Source organism: Geospiza fortis, unplaced genomic scaffold, assembly GCF_000277835.1.
Source record: "Geospiza fortis unplaced genomic scaffold, GeoFor_1.0 scaffold346, whole genome shotgun sequence".
NCBI lineage: Eukaryota > Metazoa > Chordata > Aves > Passeriformes > Thraupidae > Geospiza > Geospiza fortis.
In genome coordinates this window covers 436,823-457,816 of record NW_005054361.1, presented here as the reverse complement: position 1 = coordinate 457,816, position 20,994 = coordinate 436,823, and the positions used below count along the sequence as shown (strand labels likewise).

Below are 20,994 nucleotides of genomic sequence, written 5' to 3'. Positions count from 1 at the left end.
AACTGTATTTGCAAAATTAATACTTTGCAATTATATCCGATTCTGAGGAGAAAAAATGAAGCAGTTGTGCTTGGATACTTCATTTAATTAGTTATCAAGGGGAAAATGCTTGTTGTACAATTTTACAACAGATTTCTCAAATATTTTCAAATAAAAAATACTCATGTCTTTGTTGAAAAGAGCCTTGGTTTTGGTCATTTTTGCAGCACATTAAAACCAGTTTTCTTCTAGCTTAGTGTGAAATTGATTCTCAAGTGGATAAGTTGATTCTCTCTGGCTATTGAATTGTATCTACATGACATCATTTTGGTTAGTGTAGTTACACTGTATATTATAAACCCTGTGAAGAAATAGAAGAAGTGTTCAGTTATACTACTCACAGTTAATCTACTATGAATTTGGGTCCATGGTATGTAGAAGATACTCCTTCCAGTGTGTACTTTGTGATTCACTGTAAAATACGAAGCTTTTTTTGTAACATATTGCCAAATCAAGAAAGCACTTCATTTGTTGGGTCAAATCATTCTTACTTAATGCAGGTATACCACTTTAGCAGGTAGGATCATCAGTGGTTGGAAGTAGGTGTTAAGGGAGTGATAATCATTCGTTTGCAGACCCGTGGTAAGGTTATGCTAAGGAGAGCTTTATTATGCCTGGCACATTTGCTAATAAGATGATCTTTGTTGTGGATGCTGTTTATGATGTTATATTTTTGTTATTTGAAGAATTTACCTTAGTAGAATGAAAAAAGAATAGTTATAGTGGTATATACCATTAAGACTCACCATGGTATGCTGCTTTAAGAAATTCTTGGCAGGCGCAGAAGTCTGGTCCGTTCTGAACAGTGAAATAATTGCTTTGATCAACAAGATAAGGATGAAATACTGGCCCCATTGAAGCCACTGGGAGTTTTGCCATTGACTTAACAGGAGAAATCCTGACTAAAGCCACTGGGAGTTTTGCCATTGACTTAATTTAGTCAGGATTTCTCCTGTTTACTTGACAGTTCTCTGTTACTGTTCTAACATGCGTGTAGTGTTTGGTAACCTGCCTTAGCAGAATGCATGAGAGTGAACCCTGAAGTGGACTTCTTTTAAAAGAACCTTCAGAGTCTGAATTCGCATCAGTTGGGGTTTTTTCAGTGTTTGGACAAAAGGAAGGTACAGAAGCTGTGGTTTTGGGTTTTTTTTTTGTTTGTTTGTTTGGGTTTTTTTTGGTTTCTTTTGTGTTTTTTTTTTTTTTAGCTTTTTGCAAATTTGATGTTAGTAGAAAGGAAAACACAACTACAGAATTTTGTTCTGGGAGGAAAAAACTAGAAGACTGCAGAAGCCTCATTTTTCCTTGTAACTTTGATGCTCTGATGGCAGTGCTATACTCTTGTCTCTGTGACAAGTACAGAAGCAAAAGTATAAAGAAAATATGAAAATTGCATTGATTTTAATTCCTACTGAGCACCAAATAGGAAACACTCAGCATGCTGTATTAATAGCTGTCCCAAACCCTTTGCAAAGACTGACTTGAACAAATCCCACAAATTTGTTGAAATCTTCAAAGGAGAAAAAGGTAACCATCAGTTGGGGAAGAAAAGAAATAGAAAGAACCTGAAAGTACTTATTACTTTCAGTTATAATTATATGTTACATTTGTTGCAAATTAAATGCAAAGAATCTAATGATACTTTATCACTTATGCTATGGACTATAACAGAGAGGGCTTTTTGTGCAATTGGTACTTAACAAATTCAGCCATTTAGCTGGTACAGAAAACCCCCACAAGTGTTAGAGAGTTCACAGGATAAAATGGACAGTTTGCTTTAAGTGGCATTTCATGTAAGAGAAAGTGCAGATGCTGCTGCAAGATGTATTATATTTCCATAATCAGTGATAGATAACAAGAATTGTTTAACAATCCATATCCTATGTGTGCACTTAAGCCATGGCAGATCAATAAAAAAGCATTAAGCCTGGTGCCAGCTGAAGATATTATACCTGCAGGCTGTTTGGCTATATAACGGAAACTGGAGCTGGATTTCAGTAACTCTATTTAGGTAAATGATTATCTATATGATGTCTTTTCCAATTTCTCTTTTAGTTCTGGGTCACTTGGAAAGGGAAAGTCTATATTTAGCCAATGGAGTTTCTTTTTTAGCATTTCTAACAAATATTTTTTTCTATACATGAACAAAGTATAGCTAGTGTTTTAATGTGAATGATGTTGTGCTTAATAACAATAATATAATATTTTATTTGAAGTTAATCCTGAGTTCATCTGTTAAAATTCTTAAGGCTTTGAAAACCTCTAATTTATTGTCATATACTCAGAATGTTGACCGATGTGTTGCTTTCTAGATACTTGTCTGATTTCATAAATTTTGAATGAGGAAGAAAGTACATTGGCCTGTAGGGAACTGTTTGTTGGATATGAAATCATGTTCAAAACTTTAAGTTGCAGAAAACAACAGAGTCAAGAAGCGCTTTAACCATGTTCAGAGGGAACACTCACTGTTCAATGTGAAGTCTTACACTCTCAAGACAGCCTACCATTGCTCTGCTTCACTTGGTGTTGTAGTCATGACCAAATTAAAGCAAAGGGGTAGAGAACACTTTTTTACCAATGAAATGTATCCTTGGCCTTTATTTATTCTGTGTTTGAGGTCATTAAGCTTATTTTATGGAGAGGACCTGAGACAACCTAGCATGGTTCAGTAATCTTGAGAGAAGATTACTTGAAGAGAATCATAATGCCACAGTAAACTTGGCTATACAATAAATGCTTTATATAACACAGACTTTCAGTGGAAGGAAATTAAGAATCATGATGTTTACATAGTGGGATTTTTTTTTTTGTTTGTGGCAGTTTGTGGGGTTTTTGATAGGTGTTGTTCATTTATAGAAATTGTCCCCCATCAAGTTACTGCTTTTAATGGAAGTGTTCTGATCTTACCAAGGTCTGCAGGAATTTGTGTTTTATTGGAGTAAAAGTTGAGTAAAAGTTGATATCAAGCTCAAAAGACCCCCAACCCGTCAGTCAAAATGATGTAATTCTTTTTTCATATCAAATACTTCTTCTGTCTAATGACATGAAGGGGACGATGTATGATAATGGTGCTTGTAGTAAATTTGACTCTAAAATATTTAGAATGGCTTCCGATATCCCACAATTGTGGGTGCCGAGAGATTGCTTATGCTGTTAATGAACTGTTAAAAGAAGCTGATATCACATATCACGGGTGTGAAGTCAACAAGCTACAGTGGTACTCTTTGGATGCCATATTTTTAGATGGTCTTTGGTTTACCACTCAGGTACAGGTATTTGGCCTAGTTAGTTTCTTTCAAGTAATGCACAAGTAAAGAAAGTATAGCTAGTAAGTCAGTGCCATTTAAAGATAGTCAGATGGTTTAAAGAAAGAAGAGATGGACTGTAAGAAGCACCAGTAAAGGAAAAGTTACATTGCTGAAGTATAGGAGAAGGAGCAGGCATGGTGTTAGTTTAATCAGTAGCTTCATAAAGTCCACCAAATAATTTAAAGCATATCAACATTTACAGAATCCTAGCTTTGAGAATGGCTTTAAACAATAAAAACCAATTTCAAATAATTGACTTTCCAGACCAAGTAGTGATGATAACCTAGACAAAGGGATATTAGTATGTTCTTTTCGTCTACTTCTGTGAGAGGGTGTATTCAGTATTGCTTCGTTGGGTTTTGGTAGCAGGGGGCTGCAGGGGTGGCTTCTCTGAGAGGCTGCCAGAAGCTTTCCCCATATCCAACATAGCCAATGCCAGCCAGCTCCAGGGCAGACCCATCACTGGCCCAGACCCAGCTCATCAGGGGTGGTGGTAGCACATCTGGGATTGTCTATTTAAGAAGGGAGGAAAACATTCTGTTAAACTGCAGCTGGAGAGAGGAGTCAGAATGTGTGAGAAAAACAGCTCTGCAGATGCCAAGGTTGGTGGAGAAGGAGGTGGTGTAGGTAGTCCAGGCACAGGAGCAGAGATTGCCCTGCAGCCTGTGGTGAACACCATGGTGAGGCAGGCTGTCCCCCTGCAGCCATGAAAGTACATAGTGGAGCAGATTATCCAACTGCAGCCCATGGAGGTGGATGTGCCCAAAGGAGGTTGGGACCCCATGGAGAGCCTGGCCTGGAGCAGGCTCCTGGCAGGACCTCTAAACTTGTTTCCTCTCTTTTTTTCTTGATTGGTGTGATTGGACAAAGCAAGCCATAAGATCTCTCCAGATTTGTGTTATTTGTCCAATACATTTAAATGTATTTGGAATAGTATATTTAATAATTTAGTCTTTATCTTGCTTTGTATACTTTCTTCAAAGATGAGCTAGACATTCCTCAATGATTTTTTTATTTAAAATAAGCATTACAAAATGTATATTTAAGTTGAAGTAGACTTCTCTAGCATGTACTGATGTTGTACAAACAAAGAAAAATGTGATTTGGAGGGGAAGGGAAGTAGGGGCTCCTCTTTGCCTACAATTCTCACTTTGTACTTAAGCAGATTTCAGGGTATCCAGTCACATTTAGGAATATAGTGTGTTTTAAAAATGAGTAGGCCCTTGTCCTGGTCAAGCTACAGGATGATCCTTAAAACCTAGAGAATTAAATAAGCATAAGGCATAAAAGTAGCAGACTGAGAGCATCACTTGCTCAGTCACTTTATTTATTACCTTAGACAGTAGCAGCAATGTCAGCTTTTAAATAAAATGAAACAGAACAGTTAATCCTGTGCTTTCTCATATAAAAAGCCACTTTGTTTCAGACACAGCTTTTTTATTGTAAAAGCAGACCTTGCTTTTTACAAAAAAAAAGAAAAAAGCAGCTGAATTTGAACAGAGTTCTCCCTAACTATTCATTATCTTCTAGTAGATATAGTTCATTTTATGACATTAATAAAACTAAATCTCTTCCCCCTCTCTGAAAAGTTCAGTGCCAGGATTCTCCCCATTTATTAGAGATTTTTGGAAGCATGGTTTTTCAGATCTTCAGATACCTTGTGTTTGATCAAAAGATACTTTGCAGTTTTGTAAAGTTGATTTTATTTAAAGTTTATCATGTGAAGCACATGAATCTCCTGGCTACTTCTTAAAATGCTTGCAGGAGATATGACATAAAATGTTTATATATGCAAAATTGTTTATCCCTCAGATGTGTCACTTTCATAACATTTGAATGGTAGTGACTTTAGTAAAATTGCATGATTTGCACAAGTAAAGGTGTGATACTTGTGAAGGAATAAAATTCTACAGTTTGCAGAGTAAAATTTTCTGAATAAGAACTTCTGTAAACAAAGGAAAAAGTTCTGTTTCTAGGATAAGATGCAATTTTAAACTATTATGAACAGTTTTGTGCTCATTTCCTCCAAATAAATTAAATTAATTAAATGGTATTATAATCCTTAGTGGAGCCAAAGTTGCCTTTTCTTGAGTCCTCTTAAAGTTAATCCCAGAACCTTTAATGCTGTAGAAGGTTGAGCTAACACAAGATAATACTTGGATTTATTTGCTAAGCGGAGTATATAGTGAATGAAGTATTAAATGCTAGTGAAAATAAAATAAATATAAGTAGTGTAAGTTTCCTTTTGCAGTGTTGGAGCAAAGATAGGTTAGTATAATTGGGTTGATTCTTAACTCCCAGTGCAATGAATAAAAGTAATAGCTGACAATTATGTTAAAACAACATTTTTACTTACTAAACAAATACAACTTTATTTACATTTCCTACATACTATTGAAAAATCTAATATATTTAGGTACAACTGAGAAAGTAGACATTTCCAACACATTAAAACAATGCTATCTTTGATATAGTTTACAGAGAAGCAAGAATTTTCAGCAAAAGTTGCTTTTCAATTGTGGAAGGGAACTTCAGTATTATTAAAAAAGAGAATTCTCTTTTTTCCTTACAAATGCTTTGATTTCCTAAACTTTTAGTGCCCAAAGGATCTATATGCAGTTTGTCTTATAAATCCACCAGAAAGATGTTGGTTTATTTCAATAACTTTTTAAAGGAGGATGCCTTTATCCATGTTTATTTCATCACTAGATAGATAAATGAATAGATAGAGAATAGTAATTTATTTATGTTCTAGGAATGGGATAACTATTCATAGTTAGATAAGAGATAATTGGATAATTTCAGAATGCTAATAGATAAATCTGTATCTGTTTTGACCTCTATTCCCTATATTTTCTATTTGGAGGAGTTGGAAAGGAAGGAAGAAAAGAAACCCCTTGTTCAGAAACTCCATCTCTGTGTTAGAATAAGGTAATTTAGTCTTACTCATAAACAGAATAGTTTACCTCCATGGTTTCTCTTCAGGGATGAAAAAGTAAAAATGAATTTGTGAACAATTTCTTCTTGTTCTAAGAGTGTCTTCTATTTTGTCAGACGCTAAAGGTTTCTGGCCTAATTGCATTTTTGATAAAGATCAGTCTGTTCCATTTCTAGTGGTCTTAGCTCAGCAAGAGTGGTCATCTGTTGAAATGTCAATAAGGTATGTGATTCCTATATGATCTTAGTAATCTTCAGCTGAGGTTTTCCAGGTTTATTTAACCTGTCATGAACACGGTAACAGGAATTGAACTCGGTGTTCCCGATATCTTACCGGTGTCTTGTTCAATAGTTTTACTCTTTGTTCCTTACATGAAACGTTTTCAGGTGGATTTCGAAATTTTGCTAGTCAGCACTCTGGGACCTTTTCCTTCTGTCTGCCTGTGATTTCTGTGGGTTTTGTATCTTTTTTCATTTCCATAATACCATCATTTCTCAGTCTCATAGTATTAAAGCAACTGCCGTCACTATTGAAATAAGATATTTGTGTGTTGCTAAAATTTGATGTTTTGGGTACTAAACTACTTTATAGTAGTTTTCCAAAGTGGCCAATTCTGTGTACTTCTCTTTCAGTAGTCCATCACAATAGTACTATGAAGTGTTATTACATTACTAATTTAATTTAGTTTTTCTGAACAACATGCCTTCTTCAGTACCTACATTTTAATCCCAGTTGCTAGTCCACTGTCTTCTGTTATCCACAGCATATCTGATATTACATCTGATGTCAGTATGTTTTCTTCCTGTATTCTTTAGCCCTGAATAATGCAGTAGCATACATGTGCTTTTTATTTGATTTCACTCAGTTTCTCATCTGGATTAGGCATAGATCCCACATCAACTGTTTGTGTTTTACTACTGTTCTATCAAGACTGTCTCAAACATACAAAATCCCCAGCATAACGAGGCCTCATGCAGCAAATTGCATTGTCTTACATTTCTTGTTCGCAGCTAAGATAAAAATCACATTTTCGCTAACCTCCATTTTTTAGCTTCCTCCTGTTAAGTGTTTTGTTTAGGCCAATATACTGTAAATTCCCTGCAGATAAATAGTTACTTGTTCCCCTGAATCAGTCAAAGACTGGTCACTTGGACTTTGCACTATGGTTGTGTGATGGAACACTTTTGTAACTCATGGGTTACAGCACTGCAAACCAGGCCACAGACATTTACAGTCTCTCCAAGTTCTGAGTGCAGGGAATGAGGACTTGCTCTTCCTTCACCAGTAAGTCCAAAATCTATGTGTGTAGGCACATACATACAAGTATATGGTATATATGTGTCTTCATTATTGAGTCTTCAACTGGAAGAAAATTTCACATATGTGCTCCAGGAAATAGAAGTGTTTTAAATGGGAATAGGAGCAAAATATTTCTCTGAATTTTCAGAATGATGGATGCCAGGAGGGTTTGTTATCAAGGCTATAAAAGTCAGTTTTAGTCTGTTTACTTTCACTGTATGCTGAAGAAAGGTTAGAGACTACATAAAGACAATGTTGTGAAAGTTTTTTTTGTCAAGCATGCTCCAGAGATCCCAGCTGCTCCAGACACTGTCTTTGAGGCGCTCTCTATTGTATTGGCAGATAGAAACCAGAAGTGGCATTGGAAATTCTTTTAAATATGCTTTTAGCAAAAATAATAAGGAAAGTGTTTATCAAAGGGAGCATTACCTACTTAAGTTTTTAATGTAAGTTAATATAAAAGTCTAAAGGTCTAGCAGCCTCCTTACAACTGTGTATTACCAAAGCAATGCAATGCAGGCTCTACAGATTAAAAAAAGTCTTGCTAAAAATATTTTGTATAAAGTTCTTTATGTATTTCATATGTGCATATATCCAAATACATAAATACGTATATTTATGCGTCCAAAATGAGTTTATCTGTATAAACCAAAACAAAAGCCTTGATTATTCTTCTTGCTCCCCAAAAGGGTAGCATGAAATTAGTTTGTTACTGAATGGAGAATGTTGTCCTGAGAATAGATTGATGACAGTATATTCTGTATCTTCTGCTACTGCTGTATTTAAGCATTCTGAAAGAAAACCATGTTCAGTTATTGTCTTGGCTTGAAAAGAAAGGTGTCTGATAGGGAAGGCAGGAGCCTCCCTTGAAATGAAAAATGCAAACCCCCTCCCTCTGAATGATTACAAATTTGAAATTAAGGGGCTCTCAGGCAAAGATATGGGAATAAGAATAACAGTTCTTTACTAGGAAAATTAAAATACAAGTGTAATAGTACAAAAAAACCCCCAAACTGACAACCACTAACAGGGTCAGAATACAACCTTGACACCCTGTTGGTCAGGGCGTGGGTAGCAGTCCCATTAAATGGTGGCTGCAGTCCCCCTGGAGTGACAGATGTGGTTCTGTTGAAGCAGTGATCCTGCAGAAGGGTGTAATTTTCCTCTGAAGGTTCAGTGGTGATGTAGATGGGCCTGGTTTTCCTCTGGGAATCCAGTGGAGAAGACAGCTGCTCCTCTGAGAATTCAGTGGGGAAAGGCTGCTGTGGTGTTCCAAATCTCAGATTATATCTGGGTAGGAATGCTTGGCTCCTCCCTCTGGGTGAAGCATCTCACAATGGGATGGTGTAATTTTATCAGTCATGCAGTGATGCTCCATGGCCCGCCCATTAACAGAAGATATCTCCCTGAAGGGAGGATTGGTTGTGGAAGAGATAAAGAAAACTGCCCAATTTAGAAGATAACTGTCCCACCTCTAACAGATAGAGGCAATACAATACACACCCCTAGTCACATCTTGTAACCTAAGTAACACCACCAGGTGTTTTGTGAGGCAGTGTGCTCTGGAGAAATAGTGATTTTTATTGTTGTGTTATTTGTCAAGAGTTGATAATCCCCTTGAAAAATCCCTTTGTAAGCTGATTTTTCTATTCTGTTATGTAAAAGCAGATGGAAACCCTTCAAGCACTACAAAATTCAGTAAGCTGCCTCTCCCAAGATATATCAGAACACAGAATCGTGTTTTTCAGCCAGTCTGTGTTCATCAGGTGAATAGGTGGGTGGATGGAACAATGCACTTTTGTAGCCAAAGCACAACTGTCATTATTTGTCCTTTGTTCTCAGTGTGTAACAAGTGCCTTTGGTAGATATTGGGTGGCATTTATTCAGTTCACTGTTCCTGCATTCTCAGTCCCGAGTTAGTAAGGGTACTACTGAATGTTGATCTTGTGTTCTTGGCCAAATGTCCAATAATGTGTCTTTAATGAAAACAGCTGTTGGATCTGCTCTTAGCAATGTGTTTCCCAATGCCATTCCTATGACTTGCATACCACATGCACTGAACCTCATCCTGGAAGAATGGCCAAGACTATTTGACAGTTTAAACACCACAGTTGCTCCCATAAAGAGCTTCTGCTGCCAAAGTACCCTGAACTTTGTAAGTCAAGGTTTTATGAACTCAGGCATGTTCAAAATATTTGAATGGGCTACAAGCTCAAACAGAAGCCACACAATTGGTGTGAATTATTTTTGCATAGCTCTCTGTGCAACTAGTGACAACTCATTATAGGAAAAAAACGATGGAATTTAAGAACTGGAGGTTTTGTTAAGCATTTCAGTAAAACATGAGTAAATCAGAACAACAGTTTAGTATGTCTCTGTGTGCTTCCATTGAAAATATGTTTTGGTGATTTTTTATAACCTTGGACTACGTATTCTGTTGGTATAACTTTTTTCCCCTAATTTGTTGTTCTACTGGAATGTAGTACAGAAGTATTTTTCCATCATTTTGTTGAATTTGGTTGTTTCAAAGTACACAGAAACAATGGTATTGTATGACTGCAGGACTGTAGCCACTGTTAGACTTAAGTGATAAGTTCTGAAATCTGTAACTGATTATTTAGTGGCTCTACATTCTGCAAATGAATATCCAAACTAAACCTGGACTGTTTGCTATTGGGAATTGCACCACTGTTTGTTACCAGGCACCTATTTAGGAGGAACAAACAAACACACACACCTTTTTCTCTGCCTTCCCTTCCCCTTCCTCCCTGCCTTCCCTTCTGTCTTAGACCCCAAACTCCCTCTTTCTCCCTCCCTATTTCTCTCCCTTATTTTTTCCCCTTCCTCATAATTCTTCTCCCTCTTTTTCCTCAAACTCTGCAATGGAAATGTGTTTGCATTCCTGGAATGTGTCTATTCAAATGATAGCCTCTAAGCCAGGGCTGGTATGTGAATAAATGCTTCATGGATCTCATAATACACTCAAATATGTATTGTTTTCTTCTATAGATTGTGTTGTTGGATCTTCCATTTAAAAAGCAGCAATAGCATACTTATCTTCACCACCTGCATGCAGTGTTTATTTCAACAGACAGGCTACTTTCTGATGGGAAGATCCTAATAAAATTTAGAGGACTTGAATAAATGCAACTAGCAGAATCAGTACAATTAATTGATAAACTCTTTAAGAGAAAATAACCTCTAAAGCATTAGACTGCATTTTTGGTGTACACTTTCCTGAAATTGTCAACAGAACAGAAAACTCAAGTGAGCATGGTTTTGGGTATAGCTTTTTGAAATCTCTACGAAGTAATTTTACTGTTTAGATTGTCTCCATTTTATAATGGCATGCATATGGATGCAAAACCTGCTATTTACAGAGCTTACTGCTCACATTTTGACTATCTTGCTGCCAAAGACTGCTCAGAAAGCTGTTTTTTCTTCTTTCTGTGGACTCTTGTAAGAATTAATTTCATGGGGAAAATGGAAACTTATGCTTAGTTTAGGCTGTGATTGAGTGGAAGAGAAAAAAGAAACTCAATCTTTACCTCGAAGTGCCTTTTCATTTTTTCTGATGTATACCACTTTTGTTTTCCTGTTTTTCAACTTTTAAAGTCATATTAAAATGCATGAAAACATGGTGATAGGAATCTGTAGGAAAACTGTCAAGACTTAATTTTTGTTCAATATGCGTTATATGTTTATATTTCCTTTGGGTGTAGGTATCTTTTTCCAGCTTAAGAACCAAGTGTTACAAAAACAGATGTAGTGAAAATAAGCAAGAGAAGCCTCATTTCCTTTGGTGAACAAAGTTCACAATTAGCTTGAGTGTAATTTTATGCATGTTGTACCCTATCAAGCAGTTTTGTTGACAAAAGCTTGCTTTCTTGGATTTATCACAACTGATAAAAGATCTGTGATGCCAGACAAGAATTCAGCTACATGGAAAAGGGGAAAAGAGTGGGTCAGATGTAATAACATATTCTAGATGTTATTCCTGCCAACAATTAATGGGAAAATTAATTTTATGAAGCTCTGTTTACAGACTGACATCTGGAGGACTTCTCAGCTTGGATAATTTCCAGTGTGTAGATTTATGTACTACTATTCCTCCTCTTTTCCCCTTTTTTCCTTAAGTATTTCACTTTTCATATCTGTACCATTCAGTTAATTGTGAATAAATGTGAATTATTTTGTTGCTGTGATTTCTTTTAGGATTCAATGTGCATAAAAACTGAAAATGCCTGCTAAAACAGATATTCAGCAAATACTTATTGAAATGTATTTAGGGATATAAAAAGGAAATCAAAGTGTTCTTTTAACTTAAAGAAGTTCTGATCAGAGAAGTCAGAATATAGACCATGAGTCGAACTTTTGAAGTATGAAATGAAAAGCTTGTAGTCCTAGCATAAAAGGTCTTTTTCTCTCTTTTTTTTTCCAATATATCTGTCTTTCTGAGTTGTAAAATGTTTTTGAATCACAGAATCCTGGTCTACCGTGGTTTAAATATTATATTATTGAGTAGTGTGTACTCGTGCCTTATCCAGTTTCTTTTTCAGTCTAGTGAAATTTTGAAATTTGCTTTAAATGTTTCCCTTCTTTCAGTGTGACAGTAGTCATAGTGTGGTCTCCACACCTTCCTTCCTGTGGGAAATCATAGCATGTTGTCAAGGGTGTCCATTGTTATCTTGAGGATGTGTATCTGTGCTGTATCTTGGAGTAAGAAAGTGGAATTTCCTGTTAGTTTCATTGGAAGAAGTGGGCACCACTTGTATCGAAGCAGGCTGTGTGTAGAAGAGGGTGCAATCGTGCAACCCAGCCCTATGCATCTAAGCAAGTTAAGGGACACGTTTAGCAAATTTGAATAGCTCCTTTATTTAGTATGTAGTACTGGTATTAGAAGAGCAAGGTAGAAATGATCCTGTAATCCTCATTGCCTCAAAAAAGGTGAAAGAATAACTATTATATTGCTTTATTTTCTGGTTACTTATTTAAATACTGTCACAAAAATCCTAGTGAAATCCTGCCCCATTGAGAACAGTGCTTGTAGCACATGGAATGCTTGTATGAAACAACAGTATTTAAAAAATACTCACAGGAATAGTTCACAGGAAACAGTTATTGGCATCCTTGCAGAAGTAACATGTAATTTCTACTCCTAATATTGATGCTGGTAGTACTGCTCTGTGGATTCTGTCTAAATTCTCTTTTTTATGTAAAACAGTATGTCACTGGTAGCATTTTAGTTGTTGATATTCTCAGTAAAATAATTTTATGGGAGAAGTTAATTTTACTTTTAATTGTAGTAACTTCTGATGGTATCATGACAAGTGAATCTCAATTAATTTTGCACATTAAAATCAAAATCATGACTTCCTACTTCTTTTTTAACGAGTAGTGTTTTGCAGCTAAGGGCAAATAGACCTTTTCCAACTCTTATAACTCTTATTCAGTCACTGTCATGATTGAAAACTATTGAAATATTTTGGCACCAAAGGCCATCAGTCCTCAAGGCTATGTAAGTTACTGAATTTTGGGTTTAAGAATGAATGTTAGAAAATGTCTCTATTTCCATACAGAAATTCAACAGATACTAATTGACTTGGTAAGTTTTCACTCATGCTGTTACAAAATGTTATAATATTAAAATATATGATGCCATTCTTAATAGTTCTTTGGGGCAGGAAACCTTAATTTTGTATCCTGTATTTACAGACTAGTGTTTATGAGTGTAGATTTTGTCTGAACAATAAGAATGTGAAAAATCTAAATTGACTTGTAAAGCACTGATTTCTATTTCCTCAAGTCTTGTTGCTTACATTTTAGTCACAATTTTCAAATGGCAACAGAAGTACTGGTTTACAGATATTTATTTTAATTTAGGCTGTTGGTACATTTATATTTAATGCAATGTCAGACATAACCCGGCTGTTTTACAGTGTTTTAACATGAAGAGAATTTTTAAAAATTTCCAACTTTCCCTTCCATTTTCATAGCAGGTATCATAAATATTTGAAGCTGTCATGGGTTCCAAGTCTGATGCCTTTACTCCTCACCTTACTTTCTTACTGAAACAATTTGCTTGCTGTAAATCAAACATAAATCCTATGATGCAACTCATACTTTCTCTCAGGGTGTATTTGGATAAAGCAGCTTGTGTCTTTACTCTTCCATAGGAGCCAAAGATGCTGTATTAGTTCTTCATCTGGTAGGACTGAGTGTTTTCACAGGGTTCATTGGAGCTGCCATGCTTTACCTTGGCTAGTCAGGGTGGTACATCTTCAAGACATGGTGTATTGGTTTGTCAGTGATTCTGAAACTGCCAGGGAAAATGCAACTCTCCTACTTAGAAATGCAACCTTTTCTTAAATTTTACTCATTTACTTTAGTAAAGGGAGGATAGCCTGTGTTGCTGCAAATTTGATGCACTTTTTATGGGGCCTGGAGTAGAACATGTCTTTTCAAAATAGAGCAACTCTTGCATGAAGGTAAAAAGTCGGTGTGTGCCGTTGGGAGTTGATGTACTGCTTACAAACGTGTGTTCAGAGCCCAATAGATGAGTACATGGATTTGTTTGCTTGCTAGTGGTGTTCCTGGGAGGGCTGTGAGAAAACGATGTGGCTCAGCTGTGTACTGTATTGTTGGCAATGTGCTTACTGTGAGGCCATCTATTTGCTGTGGAACAGTGACACATCCTCCAGTGTCCTGACCACAGCTGTGCTGTAATAAATATACATCAACCTATTCCGCTGCAAGCTATTCCAGCTGATACTACTATTACTACTATATTATACGTCTCTTCATAGTTTAAATGTAGGCATTTAAACATATTTGAAGAAAAAGCTGTAATTGTTGTCTAATGAATTGCTCATAAAACAATGTTGAAAGATACAAAGATGTTATACCATACATCCTATAATTGTTTGAGTAGGGCATGTTATTGGACACTGAAAGTGTCCCTGCATTTCCTTTAATAAACATGCTGTATTTAATAGCCAATCCAAAAAAATCAGCATGTCATTCTCTGTGGCAAGCTAACAATCTTCATAAGGTTTGTTGGTTTTGTAAAATAATTTCATTCACGCTTAATTACTTTATTACAAAAATAACTCCCAGTAATCTGATCTTTAATAAAAAATCACATCATTTTCTATGTTTTATATGGAATCAGTTTTGCATATTATGTGGTCTAAATTAATTCAAACTTTTTTTTCAAGATGACATAAGTAGTAAAGAGAATTCATTAAAGCATAATCAGCCTTCTAAACAATGGTAATAGTTTCTTTAGCAAATGTTTCCTTGAAGTGAAAGTAAAGACTATTTTAGTTTTATATGTTCCTGTCAGCTAATTTATTGCCTCTTTTCCTCAATTATGCACCAGTGAATTTGTTTTGTTGCATAAACCCCACATTAAGAGTTGTCCATTTTCACCTAGGTGGCTGTGCTACAATCCCAGAGTCTGATCTAGAGGAAAGGACCTTTATACCTGGCTCCACAGTGGTGTTTGCCAGTCATGGGCAGACCACAAAGCAGAAATCCAAGCCTGGTAAGAAAAGGAAAATTATGTTATTTTACTTAGAGGTGTACAACTCATCTTTTCAGAATGCTTGTGGACACATGAAAAAAATGGCATGTATTTCAGCCTTTGTTGGCATAATTTCTAGCTTTTCTTGCAACAATAGTACAATGTGTAGGATTCTGAACTTACTCAGCTTCTTCTGTCAAGAATGGCTCAGCTGTAAAGGTCAGTCTTGGAATGAAATAACTTCACAGTTCAAAGGTTTTATGCTGTGTAGTACTTGAATGAGATTCTCACAGGTTTTATTCATGATCTCTTCCACAGAGGCAAAATGAAACTGTGGGCATTTTGGTGTAACAAAGGGGGTTTTTTTCCCTGTGGTATGGTGGTTACACTTTGTGCCAGCTGATTAAAATATGGTCATTACTTCTCTTTTGTGGAGAGACTTCCTAGAATTTCAGAAAAATATTATTGGATATAATAAAATGAAATTATACTGGCTATAAAATATGTTGCATGCAGTGATGACACATTTTCTGGAAAGACTTCTTGCTGCCGGGAACTGTGATATAGTGTTAACATATTTTAAAAGCAGCTCTGTAAAGTACTGCCTTGCAGTTTAATAAAGTGTCTGGTAAATTCTCAGGTTTTGACTATAGTAATTTCACATTTTGCTTGCTAAGTTGTACCTTCACACTTCTTTTCCTCTCTCCTTGACTGATTTTATCCTATAATATTTATTATAAAGTGTGTTTGAATGTTGCTTGTAAATCAGAATCTTCATTATGGATGGATGTTGAAGTTAAGAAAAGCAGCTTAGAGGTTGCACCCAACAACAGTAAAAAATAACAAGTCCTTATTCATCTGCAAAACCCAGTTAATTGTGTGTTTAAAAAGCATTCAGCTGCTTGTTTGTCCAGCTAGTTGTAGCACAGACAGGCAAGGAGTTGGAATAGATAGTTAATTTCAGTAGTAGAATTTACATTAGCAAACTTTTATTAGTAGGCAGGAAAGAAGAGTATCTAATGCAGCAATGTATAATAATGCCACAGTGTAACTTAAAAATTAGTACCTGCTTACAAAGCAACCTGAAAAATCCCCTGAAGGCCTACAGCTCTGACTTCTCTAGAGTGCTAATTACTTGTGGTTCTCATGGACTTCAGGTCATTAGAAGAGAACCTGTCAAAGTTGACATAAATATAGTTTAACCTTTGCCATCTGGATATATTAAGTAACCTCCTGGTAATGGAAAAGTATATCATCTTTCTGATGTAGGGTACAATCCTGATAAAATTCCAACTTTAGGCAGTTAGACTAATAACTCACAAATGTATGGCAGGTTATATCTCTTTGCCTCCAGTCTTCTAATCAAGGACATATTTGTTCTTCAGTAGATAGTGTTCTCCTGTATTTAAATAACCTTATTGCCAAAATGACTAGAGTGAGTGGAAAAGTATAGAAAAGTATTCATGAGCTCCAGAAACAAGAGCATGGGGACCTGCATATCCTAGTGTAGGTCTTAGCCCATGATATAAATTGAGACTTACGTCACATAGCTGGCTGTTGTTGCTTTGTAACTATAAAAGGCAGAATGAAAACTTTGAAAGCTTTTTAAAAGTCTTCAGGTTTACAGCCATGTGTTATATGAGTGAGTTTAATTCATTCATGGTAAGAATTGACTGCCATCTGCCAGCTATTGCTGCAATATAGAGAACACCTAGAATATCTGCCACCGAGCTGTCTGGAAATTCTAATTGCTATGAGTGCAAGAGCCAAGGGAGCTACTTAAACCTGAAGGTAACAGTAGGCATGAAATCACAGCCTTTCAATGTTTTTCTGTACATGATATTTTTGGACTGAGTTCTTGCTCAGGCACCACAGACTGCAGCAAGACCATGGTGATTACAAAGAGCCCTCAAAGAATATTTTCTGTGTCTTATGTATCTTTTTATTTAAGTTTGCATTTCATTTAACTATGTGCAGTAAATGAGAGAGATAAAAGGACAAAGTAGAGTAAAAGTAATTTTTCTTGCTATATCTTCCTTCATTTCCTAATGGAGTTCAAGATAGATTCTCGTGATGAGTTGTGGGTTGGTTGTTTGATGACCTTAGTGACCTAGTGGGTCACTTCCAACTCAGGATGTTCTGTGAGTATATGATAATGTGTTGTATGAGCTATGTGAAGAACTGAGGGAAATGAGGGACTGAGATCTGGAAGAATGTTCTGTGAGAAACTGTGCTGTAGGGCATCATCCTGTTACAGACTTGCAAATTGTCTCATGCAAAGTATTATACTGAGACTTCCCAGGCAGCTGCTAAGCATGCGACCGAGACTTTTGGCTATTCTTGGAATAGTTACTTAGGAGAGCAGAAAATGACATTTAGTAGCCATCTACAAGTCTGTGCAAGGACAGAATGAGCAGTTTTAGCCCAATCACAGAGTCTCTTTGGAAGGGGAATTATTTGATTTATGATTTCTTTTAATTGCTGAAATAGTTCTCATGGGGTTGGTTTTTTTTACTTATTTTTTTCTAATCCAAAATATTGTGGTTTCATAGAAGAATGGGATCACATTCATGATATTTGGAAGCTGATGGTATTGCAGTTGTAGGAGTAGATTCTTTTAGATGGCTTTTGCTTTGAGTAGGTACAAAATACTCCCCTTAACATTCTCTGTCCCAGTGAATGGAAAAGCATTCATCCATTTCTTACCACCTCAAGACATGGAGTCTGTGTGCATTGCATTGGGAGGAATAATGTTAGCATGATAAATCCCTGCTAATTTTGTTCTTGCTGTTTTGATTAGAAGGAGGACAGAGCAGCATATATTGCATATAGACTGCACAAGCCTGGTGGAGAGTTTCAATGTAATTTGAAGTTCACTTGTTATGTCTTTACTTTTTCCATGAGCTCCCAGCTATAACACCAATGCTGACCTCTACTGCAATCAAAAATGAGTGTAGTGATTATAGACTCTACGTATGTACAGTGGAATTACTTTATTTTTTGATGTACTCTTCCTGCTGTCTTCTGTTTTCTTCTTTACAAGTTATGAATTGCTAACCAGAGTTGCATCTGCTTGAGTGATTTGACTTTATTAAGAAGTTTTCATGTGTTCTAGAAGGTAACAATTAAAAGAGATTTGCAGAGCTCTCACTTGTGCTAGAATATTTCTGATAGAATTAACTGAAAATATGGTTTGTCACAAAGAGGTATAAAGAAGTTCTTGTACCTGCGGGCTTTTTAGAGAAATCTCAAAGAAATATGGGAAGCTGCCTTAAAACAGCAATATTAAACTCTACTAGTGGTGAGCTTTAGGATGTAATAACAACATATGCATTTATCAATATATAGTCCTTTAAGTATTTCGAACTCTTTGTATGCCCTGTGCTGCATGCTACTTACTATGAAAGAGAACTTCCTAAGACCTTTTTTCCCAACAAGTATTCCTACTGATTGTTTTACACAGAAAGGGTCTGGTTGTCTTTTTTTTTTATGAGTAAAGAGTTTTATGCTGGTAAATCATGACTAACTTCTCTAAATTGATGGAAAAGCAGATTAAGAGTTAGTATGAATAAAAGAATGTTTGGCTTGAAAAATGTATCCTTGATTTTTGTTGTTGTTATTTTTGTGTGAAACCATTGTGCTGATTACATTGTAATTTCCTTACTTGTTCAGGCTTTTACAGCACTTGAAGTCAGATTTGTCAAGTGTCATGACATGCAGATAGTGGAATTTTCACAACTTGTAAGACTTGATTTTCCTGGCAGAATTTTTCATCTAACATCCTGTAAACCTATGCTGTAACTGATCTATCTAAACAACAACAAAAAATCTTTAATATTTAAGGGAAAGATTTGCCTGACTTTGCCATGAGAATTCAGAATAATTGTCTCTTCCTGAGAGAGCAGTATGGTTCAGTATTTACATTTATTGTTTAAACACAAATATTTCTGAGAAGCTATTTATAAGACAAAATATTTAGCATTTGGATTTGCTACTGTGCTTCTACTGTTTTAGTTATATTCTTTGTATGTTGCTGTCATGCAAATATTTAGATGGCTTAAAGATTAAATTTCAAAGTTCTCATCTTCCATGATTATATTTAGTAAAGTAAATAAACTTCCATAGTTTAATACTCAAAGCATCTAAGACCGAAAACTGTGTCAGCATTTATATTTATGATTAGGATAGATTTTTAACTGTCTTTAGTTTGAATCTGGCTTATTATTTTTGCTTAAATAGACAGACATCTATACATAGACAACAGTGAGGTTGAGCTATAAAGTACAGTAAGACAAGATATTCTGAGTCAGATTTTAAAAACACCCTCCAAAGCTGCGCCCAGACATTGTACAGCTGCATGTCTTTAGTATGTTTCATTTATTTTGTTACTTTTTCTCTAACATTGAATGGTAGTGTTCATGTAGATGTTGTAGGTGCCATTTAAGATATCTTTCAACTTCACCCTTGTAATCAAAGATTGCTGTTTTAATAGCCTAGACAATTTTAAGAACTATCCCATGTTTTCAGCCCACAAAGATGTTTACTTGCACTAACTTTTTAATAAACAAGATTGAAACTGTTTTCCTTTAAAGGGTCTAGGGACATATTATATTTATCTATGTGCTTAATTTTTCTTATGAATAAACAACTGTGTGAAACTGCAAACTACATTTTCTAAGTAGCTCATCAAAAAGTGATGTAATATAGGATGAAATTTTGTGGTAGTGTTTCATGTATTTGATTTTAGAAAGGAGTACTCTTAAACACTTGGCTTTCTATAAAGAGTTAGGTAGTAAGGAGCTTTTGGGTATGAATTCCTGCCAGCCCTCCACTGAGTCTTTTTATTTTTGTGCTGAACTGTTCTTAATATTATTTCTTGCCTACACCTATGAGGAAAGGCATGTCTTGGAATTTGTTTTGAAGGGTGGCTAAATTTGCTGTAAAAACTCTGAAACAGGTCTGTGAAAGATTTCTATTTTCTCTGACACATATTGTCTATATATTGGACTAATAACTGCCCTAAATTTTCAACATGTGTAAAGTGCAGATGACCTTACTACTGTTACTGTAATTATTGTAATTTGCTGCTCTAGTAATCATTTGGATACTGATGTTTTTGCCAATTACAGCAAAGTATTTGCAACGCACAAAGCAATTCACGTTTCCAGGTTAGACAGTATAATAGGACAGAAATCAATTGTACTACTAACTGTATTGTACATGAGATTAAATAAAATGGTAACGTTTAAGTTAAGCGAAAAATAATTTTGGAAAAATGTCTTTACTATCTAGAGAGGGATTTCGCGCCCATAGTGAACTTTCTAAACAATCAGCTGAATGAATCAGTACAGTTTGCAACACAGCATTTTCAGCTCTTCATGGCTACAGTTTTGAACCTGAACTTCTGTCTGAAGTTTGGTTACTACACTTATGGCATGAGTAGAGAACAACAGACTTATTTTTTAAAAATCGTAAAGGCCCAATTAAAAGGTCTCATCTGAAGGGGTAATTGTGATGCTGATAGTTTGAGTTCAGTTTCAAGCATCTTGACAAGTGAGTTGCAACACAATGTTTGGTCATTGGCTAACAAAGAATACTGAATTAGAAGCAAATCTGTCAAAAATGCGGAAACTTGCGATGGCCTCAGGTAAGTGAAAGCTCCTTCAGACCTAACCTCATTAGTTGCTCACTTAGGTATTTCCCACTGATGTATTGTGGTATTAGGAGACTAGATCCTTGTTTCTTTCTGTATAGACATTGCTATGCAATAGGAAAGATACCAGGAGCCTGCAGCTGGGGCCACCTAATACTTTAAAATTGCTAAGCTAATTGTTTCCACAAGAAAAGGTGCAAAGAAAATCACTGGGCTACAAAAAGCCTATTTTTCT

At 35.7% G+C, this 20,994-nt stretch overlaps 1 protein-coding gene across 1 annotated transcript in view; it reads left to right on the top strand.

The window, feature by feature from the left end:
* BBS9 (Bardet-Biedl syndrome 9) overlaps nt 1-20,994 on the top strand; it is a 288,972-nt gene that overhangs the window by 159,777 nt on the left and 108,201 nt on the right. Inside the window, exon 22 of the mRNA XM_031059382.1 lies at nt 15,017-15,127. Coding sequence (XP_030915242.1) covers nt 15,017-15,127 — 111 coding nt within the window. The remainder of the gene's footprint in view (nt 1-15,016; nt 15,128-20,994) is intronic.